Here is a 20,719-nt window from a genome sequence, read left to right on the forward strand (position 1 = left end):
AATTATTGATCTAAATTTAAGATTTTTTACATACACAAATTAAACTGTAAAATACGAATAATAATATTATATATTCTTGGATAATAAGCTAGATATAAAATATAACAACTGATAAATAATAAAATATGTAAGCACAACTCTTGAAATTAAAAATATTTTTATAAGACATGAAATGTCAAATAAAATATAAGATATATATGAAAAAAAAAAAAGCGAGGAGGGATAATATTCGCATATCTCTCGATCAGTGTGACGCTTAATTACTTTTTTCAAGCGATTAGCGAACAAAGAAGGGGGTATAATAGCACCAGTGGCTATTTGTAGAACTCGACCGACTGGCCGAGAACAACCTTCATCCTCTGTCGACGGCAGAAGTCGAGAAACGGCTCCCGGTTTCTCGCGCGAAACCTTTCCATGTCATCTTAGTCGTAGACTTCGTATTCCTCTTCCGTTGGATTTTTCTCATCCAATCCTGCTCCTCGCGACATCACCATTCACGGAGAAGGAGCGAGATCGCTCTTGAAAGAATTGCACGCGAACACAGTGTTCTTATAGTGTATCTCGTTCAATCACAGTTTTCCTTCACAAAGATCATTTATTTAACAAATATATTTTTTTATAAGTATATTGATTTGGGTTTATAAGCAATATTTTTATATTTTTGTAGAATATAATTTTTCACAAAAGCCTGTGAAAATATAAAAATAAAAATATAAAAATTTGTTTTCTTTTTCTTTTTATTATTGTGAAGGGGAAATTTAGAAATTAATAATTACTTGAAAATTTTATTAAGAGAGAAAAGACACATCGATATTCTTATTTAAACAAATCAAATAATTTTTCTCAATTAGTCATCAATAATTTTCTTGTCAAAGAATTTAAAAGAAATAGCCTTTGTAAATATTAAACATAGTATACAAAAAAATTTAATGTAAATAAGTTAAATAACGTAAATAAGTTAAATAATGTATTAACGTCTCTATTTTTATTATATCATATTTTATGACAACTATTTTAATGAACAAATTTTTCGAGTTTTCATGATTGTTCACTACAACAAGTTTGACAGATAAATACACATAATATTAATTTAATCTATCAAATTTTGAGAGACAAGACTTTTATATTATGCAAATAAATTGATTTTAATAATATAAATAATATTTCTTTACGTGGGGGGGGGGGGAGATAGATAATGTGGCAATATTCTTAGGAATTTTGTATATAATTTTTATATTATTATTTTGTGTTGCTTGGCTACTGTTATATTTATTTAATATGATTAAAAGAGAGTACATAAAAAGGACAAACGTACGTGAAATTTTCTTTTTGCGAGATATTTAGACATACAAATAATAAGCATTCATGAATAGCCAAGAAAGCATGTTTATTCAGGGGATTTTTCTCCTAATTGGATTTCTTCTTTTTGGAACGGGAAAATTCTCTTATCACTTGAAAAGGAGGCATCCAGACAATTCGAAAGCACAAATTCAAAGCTTCGACTTTATTGACATCCTGACGAATAGCAGGAAAAAGATAACGTCGTGGAAAAGAGAGAAAGCTAATATTCTTTTCTGCAAAGTTTTCAATATCAAGCTATTGTAAACCTTTATCGTACGCGAGAAATACTAAGCAGTTACATATCGTTGTCAAAAATTCGTTGTCGCAGACTATCAGATGTCGTTAACAGGAGTTGAATAAACTGTTTTATTTTAGATAATCCCCGTAAAAATCCAGTGGATTTAAATCTGGTGAGCGTGAAATCCATAGAAGAGATATGGAATTAATAATAATTCTCAATTTTAAAAAGCTTTTTTGTATTTTTCGAACAAAAGCCTTTTAAATAATCTTTTTTATTATTTTTTATTATTTTAGCGCGTAGAGCTCACATCCTCAAAGTTTATGTAAACCTTTTACTTGCGCCCTGTATTCATTATACATATATGTATTTTTTATCATAAATAATGTATTCGACAATTAAAAGACTAATAAGATTTTACGAAAAAAATGAAAGAAATATTAAACTTTTTTATTATTTTTTTACATTTATTTTATTATCCACTTAAATTTCTTCAAAACAACATAATTTTAATTTAATAACATGTGATTATTAGTTATTAAAAGATAAGTATTATTTTTATTATTTCTTTAAAATTCTTTCATTATTTTCTTAATTCATCGATAAAGTACTCACACATACATATGTACCTATATACATATAAATGTACATATACGTAATTAGAAAGGACATATTCAAATTACAGCAATCATAATTTTTCAAACGAAATAAACGATATTAACGCGTCAAGCGCATGAAAGAAGCAATTATCTCCAAAAATATCTTTGATGCCTGATTTTAACCTGTCTTCTCACTTCTGACTCATCCCTATGATCATGGGCGGACTTTATGGAAACGTTAATTCCATGAAATATTGATCTGACTTTCACAGAATTTCGCCAAGGATTATTGAATGTTCGTAAATGTAGAATAAAATTTGAGATCAATATTAAAAAATATTTTAGGAATAAAAATGTTATAAAATGCTCTATATAAATATACTTTATACTATATTAGAATATTTGTTTATAAAGCCATTTATATTTTCGTATGATATATATTTAATAAACAAATTAAAAAAATATTTTTATTGACACAAAAATATAATTATACTGATGAATAAAAGCACATGTCATTTAATCTACGGAATTATGTACAATTTAAGGCAATTATATTATAATTAAAATAAACATGTTATACCTCTTTCATGTTTTAACGGTACATTTGGTATAAGAAATTTATACCTAACGAATAAAATCACATAAAATTATTCATTGCTGAACTTCCGAATAACCTTGAGCTGTAAAAATATTCTTTGCAATGACATTCATTCAATATCTGCTGCAAACTCGAGAAGAGTGTCACAATTTTCTTTGTTCCTCAAAAGCAATTTATTAAAGTTGCGCATACTAAACAAATAAAATTATTCACATTGTTACTAATTCTCTTCGAACTGTCAAAACACACAATCTTGAGTAAGACAGCTGCTTATAAAATAAGCACAGTAAAAAAATCAAAAGCATCGCACAAGAAAAAGGCAATAATAAATTTCAATACTTTCAAGAGAATTTTCGTCTTTAAATGCCTTTTTAAAGAGTGTATACACACATGCACGCGCAGAGTAAATAAAATTAATCTAAAAAAATTACAAGTTAACTTAAAATAATTTAAATTAAATAAATCATTTAAAATAATTTTATTTAAAATAAATTTATATATATTATTATTATTATTATATTATTAAAGTATAAAATTCAAAAACTAAATTGTGTGTGTATGTGTATGTGTATATACATTCGTGTGTGTATGTGTATTTTAAGAATATAGATATTAATTTTTATTATATATAAATTTATTATTTTATTAAATTTTATTTTATTTATTATATATAATTTTTTCCATAATTTTTAATTTTTTAAAAACTGATTCTGTCGTCATTCTTTCTTTCTCTCTCTCTCTTTTTTTTTTTATTGTGAGTCAGCTTTATTTCGCGAATGGCAATGCGTAAATGAGCGGCATAAAGTGGCATGATAAATCCGTTCGAATTATACTGCGCGACGTTATCGGTCGTTAACGATTACACGCTAATGCCACGTCATTATGCAAAGCCAGGGATTGATGCAGCAGCAACGTGCGCGAACTTCCGTTGCTGAAAATGCAGCGAGCTGCAATTCATTCACACACAATCGGAAATTGTGGCTCTAATAATCCTGTGGAGTGCACAGAATTGCATTTTGCTGGCGACAATCAATGATAGCGCAGCTTCCTACACTCATGGTGTATAGATGCAAATATAAAACAGAATATATTAGGCGTTATAAATTCCCAAATATTGGCCCAGCACATGTATTTTCAGGGGCAGTGTTGGAAATAGCTATATATTTATAGGCTCATAGAAGAGACTCATAGAAGAGTCTAGAGCATAAAATACTTATATATGTATATCATATAAATATTTATTTATATGGTCAAAAATTTTTATGTAAAAAGATTTTATAAAAGATTTGATGTAATATTTGCACATTAATAGAATTCAGATTAATAAAATTCATGGCATTTACATAAATTAATAAAGTTTAAAAGAAAAATAAAATTAAAGTTGTAGATTAAAATTTTACTCGTACAATAAAAACTTTTTTATCGATTTAATAGAAATTTAATAGGATCATAATGTTCATTATTGTATTCATTTCTTAATAGATGTTTTTTATTGAGTATAACTTTAATTTCTTCTTAATTAAATTTTCTTTTTAGATTTCATTGATTGTCGAAAATTCAACAGTCAAATTTTTAAATCTTACGCAAATATAAAGTAGAGCGATTCTTTGCGAATCTATTTGTTCATTTTTTAAAACATATATACCTATTTAACTTTATAAGCGAACGCACGCATATTTTCATTCATTTTAAAATTGTATCTTCTTCCAGATTTATCTTTCATCTTTTTCTTAGAATTTTTCGACTCATCATTCATTCGACCGGAAGAGTATAATAAATGTTATCTTTGTTTTCACATCTTTTCCTTCTTCCGAATACGTCAATTCTTAACGAGCATTCTTTTGTTCACTTTTTCAATAGATATTCTCTTTTGTCAAATGTATAAACCTAAGTTCTCACTGAATTTCGCCAAAAATTATTCAATGTCCGCAAATGTCAAACAAAATTTGCAAGTTTGAGATTATTTAAGAAAGTTAAAAAATATTTTAGAAATAAAAATATTTCTGGAAAAAAATATATTCATATTTAACTATTAAACTTCTCTGTATAAACATACCTACTTTGTCATATTAGAATATTTTTTATAGAAAGCGCGCCATTAATTTCCTTACGCTATATATTATTTAATAAATTTAAAAAAAAGGAATTTTTTTATCTTGATACATAAAAGTAAAATTATACCGATGAATATAAACACATGTCATTCGATCTATGAAATTAGGTATATAATTTAAGGCACTAAATACTTTAAGTATACAGGTATACTCCTTTGAAAACCTGGTATTCTCAGGGAATTTTGTTTTACCTTGAAAAATCAGGGAATTCTTATGGAATTTCATTGGGATTCAGGGAATTTTTTAAAAAAATTACCCTTTTGATAAATTTATTCTGATTTAGCACTTAAGAAATATATGTCTAACATCTTTGCAATATTTAAGTTTCTTTTTAAATGTGATTTTTTTAATTGAAGATCTATTTTTCAAGATATCAAGATCTGATGTAAGTTTCATAGAAAATTGTTCAATTTTTTTTAATAGATAATATTTAAATAAATTAGTACTCCTTACTTAATAAATAAATAATTAATAATTTAATAAATAATTTATTTAAATAAATTAGTATTCTTTAAGACATTTATACTAAATTATTTTTTGTTTTATATATTTTTGCATATATTTAGTGTTTAGATATAGTGATATATCGTACTTATCGTCCAAATTAATTCTACAATTAATAAATCAATATTAAATGCTAAAAAAACTGCACTCTTGATAACTTTGGATTATTTCACCTGGAATTTCAAACGAAAATATCTGGTAGATCAGGGAAATCTTTTACAAAATTTGAGTAGACACTCTGGTATAGATAGAAGTGCGCCTACATTTGGTGCCTACGTGTCTAGGTGACTTGTCTAGGTAACTTGTCACCTGTTCGTGAGCGGCGCACATTCACGCAGAGACTCAGCCAGAGACTTATAATACCACTTATACGCCGTGTCAGGAGTCTCGTCCTGTCTGTGCAAAGTCGCACTTCCCGTGTTCTCGTGATATTCGCCGGCGGACTATAGGCGGACAGCCCATAAGACTGCACCGCTAAAGTCCCGGCTGCAGGCGCGACTATAGTGTTTAACAACCGGCTTGCGAAGTTAGTTGATTCGCGTTCGCCAACCAGACGGGAACCTCAACTCGAATCTCTTTGTCTCGCGTTCGCCTTCGCCTTCTCGTCGCCGAATGCGTTCCTCTCGTTAATGAAGCTGTGATTTATCAGCAGTGAAAAAAGCTATTTAAAGGGAAAGCGCGAAATGTATAAAAAGACACGTGTGTGATAAAAACGTAAGATATTTTTTTTTTAATTTTTTTTTTATCGTATGTTCAAGATTGACGTTGTGAGTCTTGGAGTATATCACTGGTAAAATATGAAGTGTCACATTGGGGATTTTTATTTTATTTTTACAAAAGGGGTGAGATTCCTAGGCAGGCGTATGATGGATCTTTGTGTTTCATATTTCAGCGCTAAATATAGTCATCCAATAGATTGCGAGCACCAGCCAGCCGCGTTTAGTATTCAAAGGCACTCGAGGTTTTTAAATTTGATTGCCAATTGTACACAGAGAGAATTTTCTCTTATATAATTTACCCTGAAAATCATGGTAATCGTGAGAGGTATGGAAAGAATTTTAAAAATATGTTTGACGAATTTTACCATACTTTTAGTAAATTTTATTATATTATTATACTTTTAGTAAAATTAATCAATCACATTTTATATTTTATTGTGATAGATACTATTATTTTTTATTGTAAGAAAAATATTAATCAGAAAAATTTTCATAAAATTCTTTGATCATTTTCGGGGTAAATTCTAAGAAAAAATTCTCTCTGTGTACCTATAATTTCTTTGGAAAAATGAAATGACATTTTGACACATGATTTACATCGCACGTGTATGAATTAAACATGGTTAAAGAAAATAAAAAAAAAAATGAAATAAATTCCCTTATAAAATCTAAATGCGGAAAAACCGCACATATGTATATGTATAACGTGCGGTTGAAGTGTGTTAGTAAAAGTGAAACTGTTGGGCAAGTATCGCGCTTAGGCGTTAAATACGCGGCGATACGCGCCTTTGTCTGCCTCTCTCGCGCGCGCTTCTATAAATAATTCCGCCGATCGTTGAAACGGTGCGGAGGCGCCGCGTATCCCGCATCGTCGTCGCGGAGAGAGAATATTTCGCGGGGTTCGGATCGATGTCCCCCATCCGCCATGGGATCCTCCATCAAGATCGTCCGTCTAAAGATCCATCGAGTTGTTCGAGTCGCGATCGACTAAAATTGACAGCTGACGACATCGCGCACGTGCTAATCTCCATTTCGCGCATAGCGATATCATTGTGAAGTTTAAGTGGGTTTCTCCTTCTCAAGAGGGATTCGCGATGACTCTAATACTCGAGAGTACTCGGAAGAAAATTGTGATTCAGTCACTTCTCTGTGAAATTTATCCCCCTCTTTTTTTAAATTTGAAAAAATAGAGTTGCTTCAAATAACAGAACTCTTACATCGATTGAGAACTCTAGGATTCTTCGGGAGGGAATTTTTGTCAAATTTTTAAAAAGTGGAGTCAACTTTGCAGAGGTAAAAAAATGAATCTCTGATCGATCTCGTAAATTTCGTTGATTGCAGGCGATTGTGTGTAAATTGCACGATTTAAAACATATGTTAATTTTTGATAAATCTCTAAAAATATTTTCTTCTATGAATTTGGAGCAAATTAATTCATTCTTTAAATGTGCAAAAGAATAAGAAAATAAAATTTAAATTTAAATACTTGTTAAAAATCAATGTTATGATATAAAGATTAAAATTAATTAAAATAGAAAAGATATAAATTTTAAAACTAATAATTTTTTATATTTTTCAGTTTTATCTATTTAAAGTATAAAACAAATTAAAAGAGAGATATAAAAAGACATTAAATTAAAATTAATGGAAAGTAGAAATGTACATAAATATAGATTAAAATAGAAAGAACAAGAATTCTTTTTGTTTTACTTGTTATTTTCGAAATTTTAAAGTAGCCATTTTTTACAATTGAATAGAATCGTGCTGTTTTTTTTTTTTATTTTTTAAAGTATCGATCCCAAACACTTCGAAAGTTACACCTTGGATGACCCAGAGTCTTGTGCGATCGAGCATGAAATCAATTGGCTAAGTCGAGGAGCCGGTTAACCGATATATCTCGAAGCTCTCGAGCTCGAAGAAATATACTCGTCGTAGAACTAAATTGAGTAAAAGGTTTTAGCACAGCTTTTTCAGTATTGGTATTTTCCCTACCAGCAGTATATATCGTTCAATTTTGTTACGCGATACTTAGAATATATCTTTAGAATATGACAAATGAATGAATAGAAATAATTTATGACATTCTATGCAAGAGCTAATAAAACCTTGAAATCCGAGAATGAAGATACATTCTTCTTCATAAATATATCCATGAAAGTGCGATTCAAATCGTGATACATTATGCATTACGTCAATTGCTTTAATATTTTTGTATTTTAAGTTTTAATGATAATTATATATATATAATAAATTATAATAAATATATATTTTAAATTTTATGATTATATATAATAAAAATTGCACCACTAAAAAAGAAATTTCTTTTAATCTTAAATTTTTAATATTTATAAAATTATTAAATATATCTTGTGATTTAAATATTGTTGTTTAAAAATTTTTCAAACTATACTTATAGCATATTTTTAAAGAAAGCACACTTACTTTTTTCCTTACTTGATATTTATTGACGGAACTTTTCAATAAGTTTACAGAGCATGACATTACTGGGGGGGAAAAAAAAAAAAACACAGACTCGCGAAATAGAATATTTGTCTCTGAACATCTTTATATTCTTAATTGGCTCCATCGTTATCTATTGTGCTCCTGTTGTTTACCCTACATTCCTCCGTTACGGGATTAATCGGAGTCAATGACGTGCGAGTCGTCAAAGTTAACGAGTCACTTCATCAAGGACGATATAAAACCGAGAATGACCTCGTCGTGATCGGTAATTTTTTATTAGAAATAACATGGTACTCAATTTTAATGGCAGAAAACACGCGTCGATCACTTAACAGTTGCGTGAAATTTTATCAATGACGAAACATTGTGATTACTAAATTTTTCCTATTATAAATCTATATACATTTTTTTTCATTTTTTTGAAAATTATTTATTTTTGTATTTTATTTAATTATTTATTATGCTTTTATTGAGAGACTATCAGCCTTCTAATTATCAATATTATTTCGTAATTGGCGATTAATATGAGAAGATCGAATTTCTATTACACACAGCATTTTCATTGATTGTTTTTTGTGAGATAATTTAAGATTGCTTTAAGAAACGCATTGCAATTTTTCATTTAGTGAAACAGCACAATCAATCTTGGAATTTTTATTAAAATTTCTCTTAACAGTTATTATATAACATATGTTACATAATATATATTAAGAAAAGTTCTTAATTTATTATGAAATATGTTTATAAAATTTCATAAAATTTATATTACTTTAAGGGTATAATAAAATCATGTTAATTAAAATATTTGACATAATCTTAATTTTTTCATAATTCAAAAACTCATCTTATAATACAATAATTAAACATAATTTTAAATGAAAAATTTTAACATAATATTTATCCAAAAAAATTAAATTTTGATAAAAATTTTCATACGTGTATTTTAAATATTTAATAATAAATATACGTACTTTAAATTAAATCTTTACTCTTTAATCCTTGGTTTTAATAAAATATTTCAAGATGAAAGTTTAAAAGATTAAAAGATTAATGATAAAAAAAATTTAAAGGTTTAAAAATTAAAGTTTGCAATCTGATTAACTAAAATAATAGTATACTTTTTTCTTTCAACATCTTCAAAGGATTAAGGATTTTAAGAATAGTATAAAAATATATTTTACTTTTATTTTTAATGAATAATTTCGGGCTTTTTTTAAGAAAATAAGGTTCGACAACATAGAGTAGTCTTGCTTCAGCGAAGATGAACATAGTGCGATTAAATATAATGAGCCGTATGATGCAAACCGGAAAAGAATAAATAAGTGATAGACACTCCTCAGCGTCGAGTTCTTCGTCGCAAAGAGGATGTGTTATGATGATCGTTTTTGAAGTACGAGCCGGGAAAAAAAGAAAATTGACTACATAATGAGAAAAGTTGTTTATCCTTGAAACTTCTAGTAGATATTTTATACAATATAATTGTGTGTGTATGTATGTGTGTTCTAGTCAATAAACTGCTCTTCTCCTTAATAATTTTCGAAAGTTCGAAAGAGAATTTCTGATTACATTATCGAGATTTTATATATTAATATTAATATATGTATTATAGTATATAACTACATAATACACATATATTAATAGTCACACATACATACACGCGCATTTATATGTATACGTACATTTTTTAATATGTACATATATAGTAAAATTATAATTTATTCTCTTTTAAAGAACGATTTTATTTTTATATAATAAATCTTGAGGAGAATATAATAGGCGAATTAATATTCTTAGGGCGACGAGAACATTGAAAAAACATTATTCGATGCTTTGTCATCAATATCGATGAAATTTGATTGAGAATTTCGGGAACATCCTATAAACGAACTCTAAATTTAGGCGAAAACATTTCTACAGCATTCAACGTCGCGACTGTTCGCTTCTTCGACTTCCCTTTTGCTCGATTTTCGTGAAACAAGCCTAAGTCGACAGTTCACATCTGTTTTTCTGAAATCAGAAGGCTCTTATGTGTTACAATAGCTTGCGATCTCTAAATCACGTGTGAAAATATGTGTGTGATGGGGTGAAACAGCGTAGGAAAGATGCTCATCACCAAGTATACCACGATTCTACTGCGATCCACCAACCAACACATTATCAGGTGAGATTAGGTTTCTCTCGATCTCATTCTTTGAATATTATCATATAGCGAATATAGTGTATAGGTAACTACATCTTATTATGGCTATAAGCTAAAATTAAGAAAAGACAATTTGTATAGCATTATTTTTGCTATTTATATAATTTATATAATTTGTTTTTATTATAAAACAAAATAATACTTTTTTAGAGAAAGATTTTATAAATATTATAAAGGATATAAACAATATTTAATAAGTAAACATTTTGCATCTTAAAATAAAATGTACCTATATTATTTTTAGTTTTTTGTATATTTGAATATATTTTATTTTATACATATAATTATAGATATATTGTATTTGTTTTGTATATAAATGACAGCTTTATTTTGACATTATATAATTTCAAATTACGCATATGAAAAATTTAAAAACTGCACATTAGAAATTTATAATTATTAAATAATATTGAATTAAAAAATATCGAGTTATTGAAAAATATTTTTAAATATTTATAACTAAATTACATATATATGTGTGTGTTTGTGCATAATAATTTTAATTTTTTAAATTAATTATTCGTAGAATTAACAATTGTAATTATCTCATTAAATAATTTATTTTTTTTATTATTAGAGATTCATATTTATTATATTGCTATTTATTTACATATTTTTTATTATATATTTATCTTGATTCTTCTTCGCCTCGCGAAAACGATACTATCGTCATAATTATGTTTCAATTAATAAGGACGTTTAATGATACTAAGTTGTAATTGGAAGGTACATTTAATTTCGATCATTAATTCCCGGAATAATCCAGTCCTCAGGAGTGGGTTTTTCCGTCTTCGAGAAGGGAATACTTAGTATTCGGGAATCGTTTGGTACATATTTAAACGAGCGAGTTAAGGAAGTCGCCGCACCCATTTTGAAATATTAATAAATTTTCTAAGTAAAAATCTCAATTTTTGGGGGAATGAAAAACATCATTGACTTAATTTTTTGAAAATAGCGAAATTTCCCAAATCATAATTCCTATGAATAGAAATATTAATATGTTACGGTTTTCACGAAGGAACTGTATGTGATATGTATTAAACTTGCGAATATTTTAATTTTATTTCTATATGTTTCCTATGTTTCCAAGACCGAAAAAATTAAAATAAAAAACTTCGTATATAAAAGTATACAATACTTTATATAAAGATTTATATTGTATATATATATTTTTTTTTATTTATTTGTGTTTTACTTGTTTTATTTTGACAAGATTTCTAAATTTTAGAATAAAATTTTATTTTTAAAAATTTTATATTATCGCATTTGACGTTTTCACTCAACTTCGCCTTGCATTCGATCGAATGTTTTAAAATAATGTTTTCGAAGGAGCGAAAGAAGACTGTAAATCTCTGATCGCGTATGTACTATCGTGGGGTACTTTCTCGCGGGGATGGTATAGGCCGGACAAGACCGCTAATGAAAGGGAAAAGGAATTTATCGAGGATATAAATTGTTCCCTCCATGGCCCCTGGTCCATAAAATCGATCGCGAAGACTTTCGAGGCTCGGTATCTCGTTGTCGTCCGTCGTTCTCTGGGAGAAAGAAAGAAAAAAAAAATGAATCGCGCCCTTTATTGGTTTTCCTCCCCCTTTTCGGCCTGTGGAATACTACTTCGTAGCGTGGCTCTACGAAAGCGGGAACGGATGCCAATATTTCGCTTTAATTAAGCACCACGAGTCAGTCCAAGATCGGCCCTTTGAGTAATGACGGATGACGGTACTCATTGAATGCCAAATAAATGCCATAAAATTTGTAAGGAACATTTATACAAGAACTTTATATTAAATCTTGGAAATTAATTATAAATACAGAGAACAGAATCTGGAGAACAAAATTTTAATTAATAAATAATAAATAAAATAAATAAGAATAAGAGATAAAGAAATACAAAATTAAGATAACGTCTAAATATAGATAAAACATATGAATTTTATATATATATAAAATTGTATATACAAAAGCCATTGTTTCGATAATACGTACCATGTTTCCCCCTTTTCTCTTCTCTTATTATCATACTTATTAGGGTAAAACAGTAGTAGAATGAACGTTATTAAATTTCCACGCGAATAGATATTCGCGTTATGTTTTAGAAGCTTCATATTAGCTAGTAACACGAGTGGAATACATTCGCCGCCGCCATAACGATGTCTCGTTAGGGAACCCTCAATTTGACAATCCCCGTTGCAAGCTCATAGTGATAATTAAGAGAGCTCGTCGTCGTCCCTTGTCCCTCGTTTAGGAAAAAATTGGGCGAAAACGTAACATGCGCATACAAATCGTAAATTGATTGCCTTGATCATCTATTACTGAACGACTTCGAAATTTATTCATTAATATAATTTAAAGATAAATTTATTCTTTTGGGCACAATTAATATCATCTTGAATTTAATACTCATTATTAAATTTAAATTAATTGCCTTTAAACAATTAAAATATATTTGTAATATTATTTAAATTGTTTAACAATGCCGTAGCAATTCCTTATATTAATATACAGATAGTAATATCTATAAATATAGATAAAACTAAGAATAAGAGATAAAAAAATTAAGAGAAAATCCAATATAGATAAAAGTATGAATTATGTATATAATTACATATACATACAAAATATATTTATTTATTGTTAGATAATTCTATACATACATACATACATGCATATGGTTGTGTGTATAATAAATAAAAGTTTAGAATTATCATAAAATATTAATTATTAAAACAAAATAATAATTATAATTATAGATAATTTCAATTTCCTAAATAAGTATATTTCTAATTTTAATTTTATATATGATGCATTATAAAAATTATTTTAACAAGTTTATTAATTTTTATTATAATAATATAAGACATATTATATATACCGATTATTTATATAGAGTAATCATATTTTCATTTTATTGTAGAATCATTTTCTACTTAATTTTTGTGAAAGAAAATTATAGTATCTATTATTTAGCAAAATTTATTTTAATGAAATTTTATTATACATATATGTATCATGTACTATGTAAAAGTTTCTTTGACCCTTCAATCCCTTCCGCAGATTTAACCATGCGGCTAAGAGTCATGTCATTCAAGAGAATATCGATTTTATTATAATCGTTGGACAATATACGTGAGGGTCGTTGTCCTTCTGACAATCCAAGTATTAATATACCTTCTTAGTGGAGGTAATTAGTCGTAAAGGATATCACGATCGAGTTAGCAGAAATTATAATAAATCTTTTTTTTTTTTTGAGGATGAGGTATTATTAGTTCTTCATTGTCAACGTTATTCGCGTTATAATATTGATATTATAGATGTGATATTATTTTATCGATTGCTATGAAATTATCACAGTAAGATATTATTAAAAAGAAATTTTCCTCTCTCGTATCTCTCTATTTTTATTTTCTAATAAATAAAATAAAACTTGTCTTGTTTTTATAAAATATTCTTTATTATTATTATAAAATATTCTCTATTATTATTATATTTTATTATTTTATTATTCGGTTATTATAAAGACATTACAATCAATAATCAATTGTAAATTAAATTTTACTGAGATAGAATTAATAAATATTAATATTAAATTTTATCTAAATAAATTTTTTATTCTCGTATATGTATTTTTGTTTTATAATTTTTTTTATTTATTCTTTAAATAAATATGTAGAGATAAAATATTGCACATACAAGAAACATACTAGATCTTTTTTTCTTTAGGGAACAGTAGATATTATTAAAAAGAAATTTTCCTCTCTCGTATCTTTCTATTTTTATTTTCTAATAAATAAAATAAAACTTGTCTTGTTTTTATAAAATATTCTCTATTATTATTATATTTTATTATTTTATTATATTCGGTTATTATAAAGACATTACAATTACATCAATAATCAATCGTAAATTAAATTTTATAATACTGAGATAGAGAATTAATGAATATTAATATTAAATTTTATCTAAATAAATTTTTTATTCTCGTATATGTATTTTTGTTTTATAATTCTTTTATTTATTCTTTAAATAAATATATAGAGAAAAAATATTGCATATACAAGAAACATACTAGATCTTTTTTTCTTTAGGGAACACTTACTCAAAGCTTTCACGAAAAAGTATTTATGCATAAAGGAAATTTCCTCAGCTTTCACCTCGCTAAAGTTACCTGCGAATTACAAACGAAAAGTTTTGGCAAAGAGGGGTGGATCTGGTTTTACAAATTTAAAGCTAACAGTCTCCGTATAAATTGGTCCTTAATGTCGCCGAGGTTTCTATGGGCTCTCACCGATTCCGAGAGAACTTTTATATTACGGCTTAAATTGCTCGAGGCTACCCTTAGCACACATCGATGGTTACTTTTTAATTAAAAGTTTCACTTTTAGAACGCCCTTGTGTCCGACGCGGTCTCACGAGTCCGATGACTTGTACGAAATGTATTTCAACACTTGAACCATCATTCTGTTGTAAAATAAAGCCATTCATGATTAATTGTTTAATAGAAATTCTGTATAAATGTAATTTACTTCCACAACCAAAATTTTTTGAGGATGAAATAATTTTAGTAATACTTACATATATTATAGAGAATATCTCTATATAAATTTCTCGAACAATTTCTACAGTTTTTTAGAAATATTTGAGTTAATAATTATGTTTTCAAAGATAGCTGTTTTCTTAACACATTTCATCTTAAATATGTGTTAGTAATTATGTTCTATGAAATTAATTAAAAGAAGCAATATGTAAAATGTAATAGAAATAATATGAAAAAGAATTGAACACTATTACTTCTTTTAATTATTTAATTTATTACCATAGTTTATATACAGAATGGACACCCTATTATTTATATTTTAAGGACACCCTCTATATATATTATTATTTATATTTATATTTTAATTATTTTATAATTATTATTTATATTTTAAGACACAAAACTTTTATGATAAAAAATGATAAAAAAATACATAATATGATATGTCATTTTAATTAATTACTCAAAAATTAAGTATGCGTTGACTCGAAGTGTACAACACAGCGACGGGGTTTCCAGATGATAAGACAAAGCCGAGAGAGGACGACAACAGGCGTAAATAAAAGGATCGCCGCGCGACAAAGCGCGCATAATTAATATCGCCGAATTAATTTGTTAAACGCGTTCTCCGCCGAGATCCGCGTTTTCCAGCCGCGTTTTCGCTTCGCGCGAGCTGCTTTTCTCCGGGATAGATACGTCCCTAGGGGTGCAATGCCTAGCGGTAGCGGAGAGCTCGCTATTAAGCCCGTGGGATAAGACCTGACACTTCACTTCACGCGTACGCTCGCTCTAATTAAATTATTCCGAAACGTGGAACCCGCTGTGTGCGAACGACCCTGGTTATAAGCTTTCTACGCACACTGATGCATATATGTATACATAAACGCTTGTGGCGGTTGCAAAAGAGCACTTGCAAGAGAGGAAAATCACGTCTTTGTATCTCCGGATGATTATCGAAATGTCTTTATCGCGCGTGATAATGTGAGGAATATTTCTCATTATTAATAATAAGATAATAATTAAGTGCAAGATGACGGCTGTAAAATGTAAATCAATACGGGATAGCTGCACATGACATCACAGAAGCTATTCCTGCACTTTCAAGATAGAATTAAGTATATGTTGATCTAAAAATCATCGTTAACTGAAGAAATAAATATATATTTTATTTTATTTATATCAAATGAGATATTTGCGAGCCAAAGCTTAAAAATTAAATAATATTTAATTCTTTCGTCAAAGGATTTACCTTTGATCCTGCATAATGCAAAATTATTATCAACTTCTCTACATTTTATTAAGAAAATAAGTCTACATTGAGAAGAAGCCACCGAAAAAAAGAACGCGAAGAAAAGACGATAATTGCAATTATTTTTTTTTCTTGCTCTCTCTCTTTTGATGCCAATTCTTCACCGATTTTTCAACCTCTTGAGTTATTTTCCAGACTTAGTGAGAATTATTTCGCGAAAAAGCAACGGCGTCACATCCGCGAGAGACACGCGCGCGATAATACAGATAAACATAGATACTAATTTATTGGAGTCCCGGAGTTCGCCATCGAATCGAGACGAACCGAACGGTACAATCGCCCTCCATTCTCGCATAGCGGTAATGGGCACCCCGTGATAAATATCGGCTCGTTTGTTCGCCGTCTTATTAGACGAGGTGTATGTACATATACAGGGTGATTCTAAATAAATGCGAAAAATTTTAGAATAAATTCTTTGTCGAAAATTAAGGGAGGGGTGATCTTTCATACAAATATATACTTCCACATCCCTTCTTAAGGAGTTACACTCCTCTAAAGAGAGAAATTTTTATTTTTTCCAAATTTCGACAGGTTAAGAAAATTAAATTTAGTGGACATTTTGTTCTGCTTGTTTCTTTTTTTTTTATTCTAAAATTCAATTTCTTATAATGCCATTTAGCACTATGTTGTGCATAATAATGTATTTTTTCTTGAAAACTACTGATTTTACGAAAAAATAAAAGAGATAAAAATGTTTTTAAAAGAGCTTTCTAATGCATATTTTTAGATAATCACATTCCGGTGCGTTAAAAAGTTCTAATAAAAAATTGAATAGGAGTTGCTAATTTTATCATCCCCTTATACGATATGGGAAGATTAAAAAAATATTAATAAACATCCTTTTTACTGGAAAATATCTATCAAATTTCATGTTTTTAACTTGTTCAAAATTTGAGAAAAAAACCTAATTTTCACATCCCCCTTTGGAGGAGTGTAATTTCTAAAGGGAAGGATAAAAGAGTATACAGGGTGTTAAAACATTAGACCGACAAATTTTGAAGGGAAACTTCAAAATAAACATTTTTTTATTAATAATATTTTTCTCTACGACGTTTTTAGTTTTAAGTATACTACATGAAATAGGAGTTTATGGCTTTGTTAAACAATAAACAAACATATAAGTAGAAAAATTAAATTGTATTTTAATCTTGAACAAAACACAGAACAAATACATAAAACTAATTCACACTCTTTTTACAGTAAATGTTCAAAAATTCCTCCATTAATTTTAATACAAAGGTAACAAACTGCACACAAACCCATATCTCATATCATGTAGTATTAAACGTTGTAGAGAAAATTAATATTAATAAAAAAATTTTATTTTGAAGTCTTCTTTTTCCCTTCAAAGTTTGTCGGTCTAATTTTTTAACACCCTGTATATTTATGAAAAACTCCTCTTTAATTTTCGACAAAGAATCATCTAAAATTTTTCGCACTTATTTAGAATCAGCCTGTATATACATAGGTCGATCTGGAACAGCAGAGAAGAGAGAAAAGAATAAGAGACAGGAGAAGACACACTTTGCCTAGCGCTTAGGTAACACAACAGCGTGTATCATATCGTATCTGCACGACAATTTGTCGTCCGCCACGCGCTTTTAACGTTTCCCTTCGTTCCTCCTTTTTTTTTCTCTTCCGCCGATGCGATACGTCATATCTCGAGCTTCGTCTCTGTCAAAGAGCGACGGTCGTCCCCGGAGGGAAAGAGCGAAGGAAAAATCATCCGAGCTCTCGCGCAGAGGGAAATCGCATCACGTACGCAGTGACGCCCCCCGCTCGACATTCTCTTGCCTTTGGTCTTGGGGCTGATTGCTTTTTGAATCGGAAAATCTCGCACGCCGCATTGAAAAACGCCAAATGACATGTCTCCCGATTCGGCGGGGATCAGGAAGAAGGGGGTCGCTCTCGGGAAAAGAGGTTTTGCATATTTTCTCAGATATTATTTTCCAGCTAAGAAGAAACGAAGAAAAAATCTTTGCTTTTAAATATATTATTTAAATATATTATTTAATATAAATCAAATATATTATTTATAGTATTTAATATATTATTTAAATATATTATTAAATATAAATTAAATATATTATTTATATTATTTAATATATTATTTAAATATATTATTAAATATAAGTATCTGTTATTTTTTTTATTTAGAAATTTTTATCAATTCTTTTCTCTCTGTTAATATTTTATTAAAATTCGCTCTTTAAGTATTAAATCAGCGCATTCTTTCACCAACAATCTATATAGATTTTAATTTTATAGTAAAATTGTAATTATAATTAAATAAATGTTAGTATAATGGAAAATTATTAAAAGTACTTAAAGGTATTATCCTGGTAGATAGATGATAAAGAGAAAAAAAGTACTACGAGAAAAAAATGTGTGCTATGCTTTTATCTTTTTAAATTTAAAATTTATTTCTCAATATAAAATTGAATTTTAATAACACAATTAAATTTAATAACACAATTATTATATAAAAAATTGTTTATAGATACGTAATAAATCATTAATTGATTAAAATCAACGTTGGAGGATAGATCGAATCATTCTATATATATTCTTGTTAATAAAACTGGAATATTAGCATTTTTTAGAAATTTTTATTAATTTTATATTTATAACGCGAAGAATTTTTGTAATTATTATTTTGGATCTCTGAATTTTCTCGAATATTAGCATTTTGCGTTTTTATATTTAATGAAAGAATTACAATGAAGTATTTCGTCGCTCTCTCGGGAAGAAGTTTTGCATATTTTCTCAGGTATTATTTTCCAGCTAACAATAAGAAGAAATGAAGAAAAAAATCCTCCCTTTTAAATTATTAAATATAAGTATCTGTTTTTTTTATTTAGAAATTTTTATCAATTCTTTTCTCTTTGTTAACATTTTATTAAAATTCGCTCTTTAAAATATTAAATCAGCGCATTCTTTCACCAATGATCTATATATAGTATTTTAATTTTAGTAAAATTATAATTAAATAAATGTTAGTAATGGAAAGAGAGTTAATTAAATATAATAAATTATAATTTATTTCAAATAATATACATATTTGTGAATTATAAAACATAAGAAAATAAAAATTTGATGTTTGTTTCTGATCACTTTCTGATCATTAATCATAGCTCAAGGACAAAATTGGCATGTCGTGCGAATTGTCTATTTGTGCATATCCGTGAATCTCGTGTTGTCATGCGTTTTTCTTTTGCGAGCGAAAGTTCATTGCGTGGTATTTTCGTTTAAAACATTAGAAACACGGAGAAAACGGTTAATTATTATGCATATATATACAATTCGCCATTACGATTACATTTATGTGCAATTATCTCGCTGAATACTGGGAAAGTATAGCTTTTAACTACACGGGTTTATAATGTCAAAATATTTGAAATATATTATTTAATATTTGAAATATTTGAAATATAATTTATGACAAAGTTTTCATTATGAATATATTTTTATATACTTTAAATACGCATCGCAGTCGAATTATTGACTGTCTCGCTGTGATGAGATAATATTTCCATAACTGCTATGGCGAGATAATATTTCCATAACTACAATCGCAAAGTGAATTGCAAATTCACTTTTTTAATTATCTTTTTCAATTACTTTCTCAATAAAAACTTAATCTACATCTTTTGCTTGTTTTCCCTTGACGAATAACAACTTGCCTAACGATTATATCATGATTTAGATACATTATATATAAGATCATAATGTAATATAAAATAATATTTAACTATACATGTAATATAATTAATATCGAGAATATTTCTTCTTTTCTTTGAATATAAACAAACAACATTGCGTGAAAAAAGCAAAAAAAAAATCTATATTCACTCTGCAAACATACACATGTCATATTGTAATTTTAAACATAGGTACTTTTTTTTTATAAAAGAGAGGAAAAAGAATATCTCTCGCATCGGTAGATATTTTCATCGCACGTATGGTGCATGTACATACATGTAGGGATGATTACTTAACAGCACTCGTCTCCCCATAATTTTCCCTCTGCAACTCTTCCGCTCACTTCCATGCGCTACCGAGCAACAGAAAAAGGGAGGAAGAGAAGCTCTGAGGGAAAG

General features: G+C 28.0%; 1 protein-coding gene across 8 annotated transcripts in view; it reads left to right on the forward strand.

Annotated features, from left to right (window-relative positions):
- Spri (Src homology 2 domain-containing protein sprint) overlaps window positions 1-20,719 on the forward strand; it is a 256,568-nt gene that overhangs the window by 185,751 nt on the left and 50,098 nt on the right. The window contains exons 1-2 of one of the 8 annotated variants that reach the window (XM_083038354.1): window positions 6,129-6,184; window positions 10,669-10,737. The exons of 6 other annotated variants lie outside the window; for them this stretch is intronic. In XM_083038354.1, the coding sequence (XP_082894480.1) occupies window positions 6,144-6,184; window positions 10,669-10,737 (110 nt within the window). In that variant the 5' untranslated portion in view covers window positions 6,129-6,143. Of the gene's footprint in view, window positions 1-6,128; window positions 6,185-6,245; window positions 6,356-10,668; window positions 10,738-20,719 lie in introns of those variants that run through there. One more of the 8 variants, XM_083038286.1, reaches the window with a different exon arrangement.

The sequence above is a fragment of the Prenolepis imparis genome, unplaced genomic scaffold (genome assembly GCF_030444845.1).
Source record: "Prenolepis imparis isolate NDT839.2.m4 unplaced genomic scaffold, iyPreImpa1.0 SCAF_1, whole genome shotgun sequence".
NCBI lineage: Eukaryota > Metazoa > Arthropoda > Insecta > Hymenoptera > Formicidae > Prenolepis > Prenolepis imparis.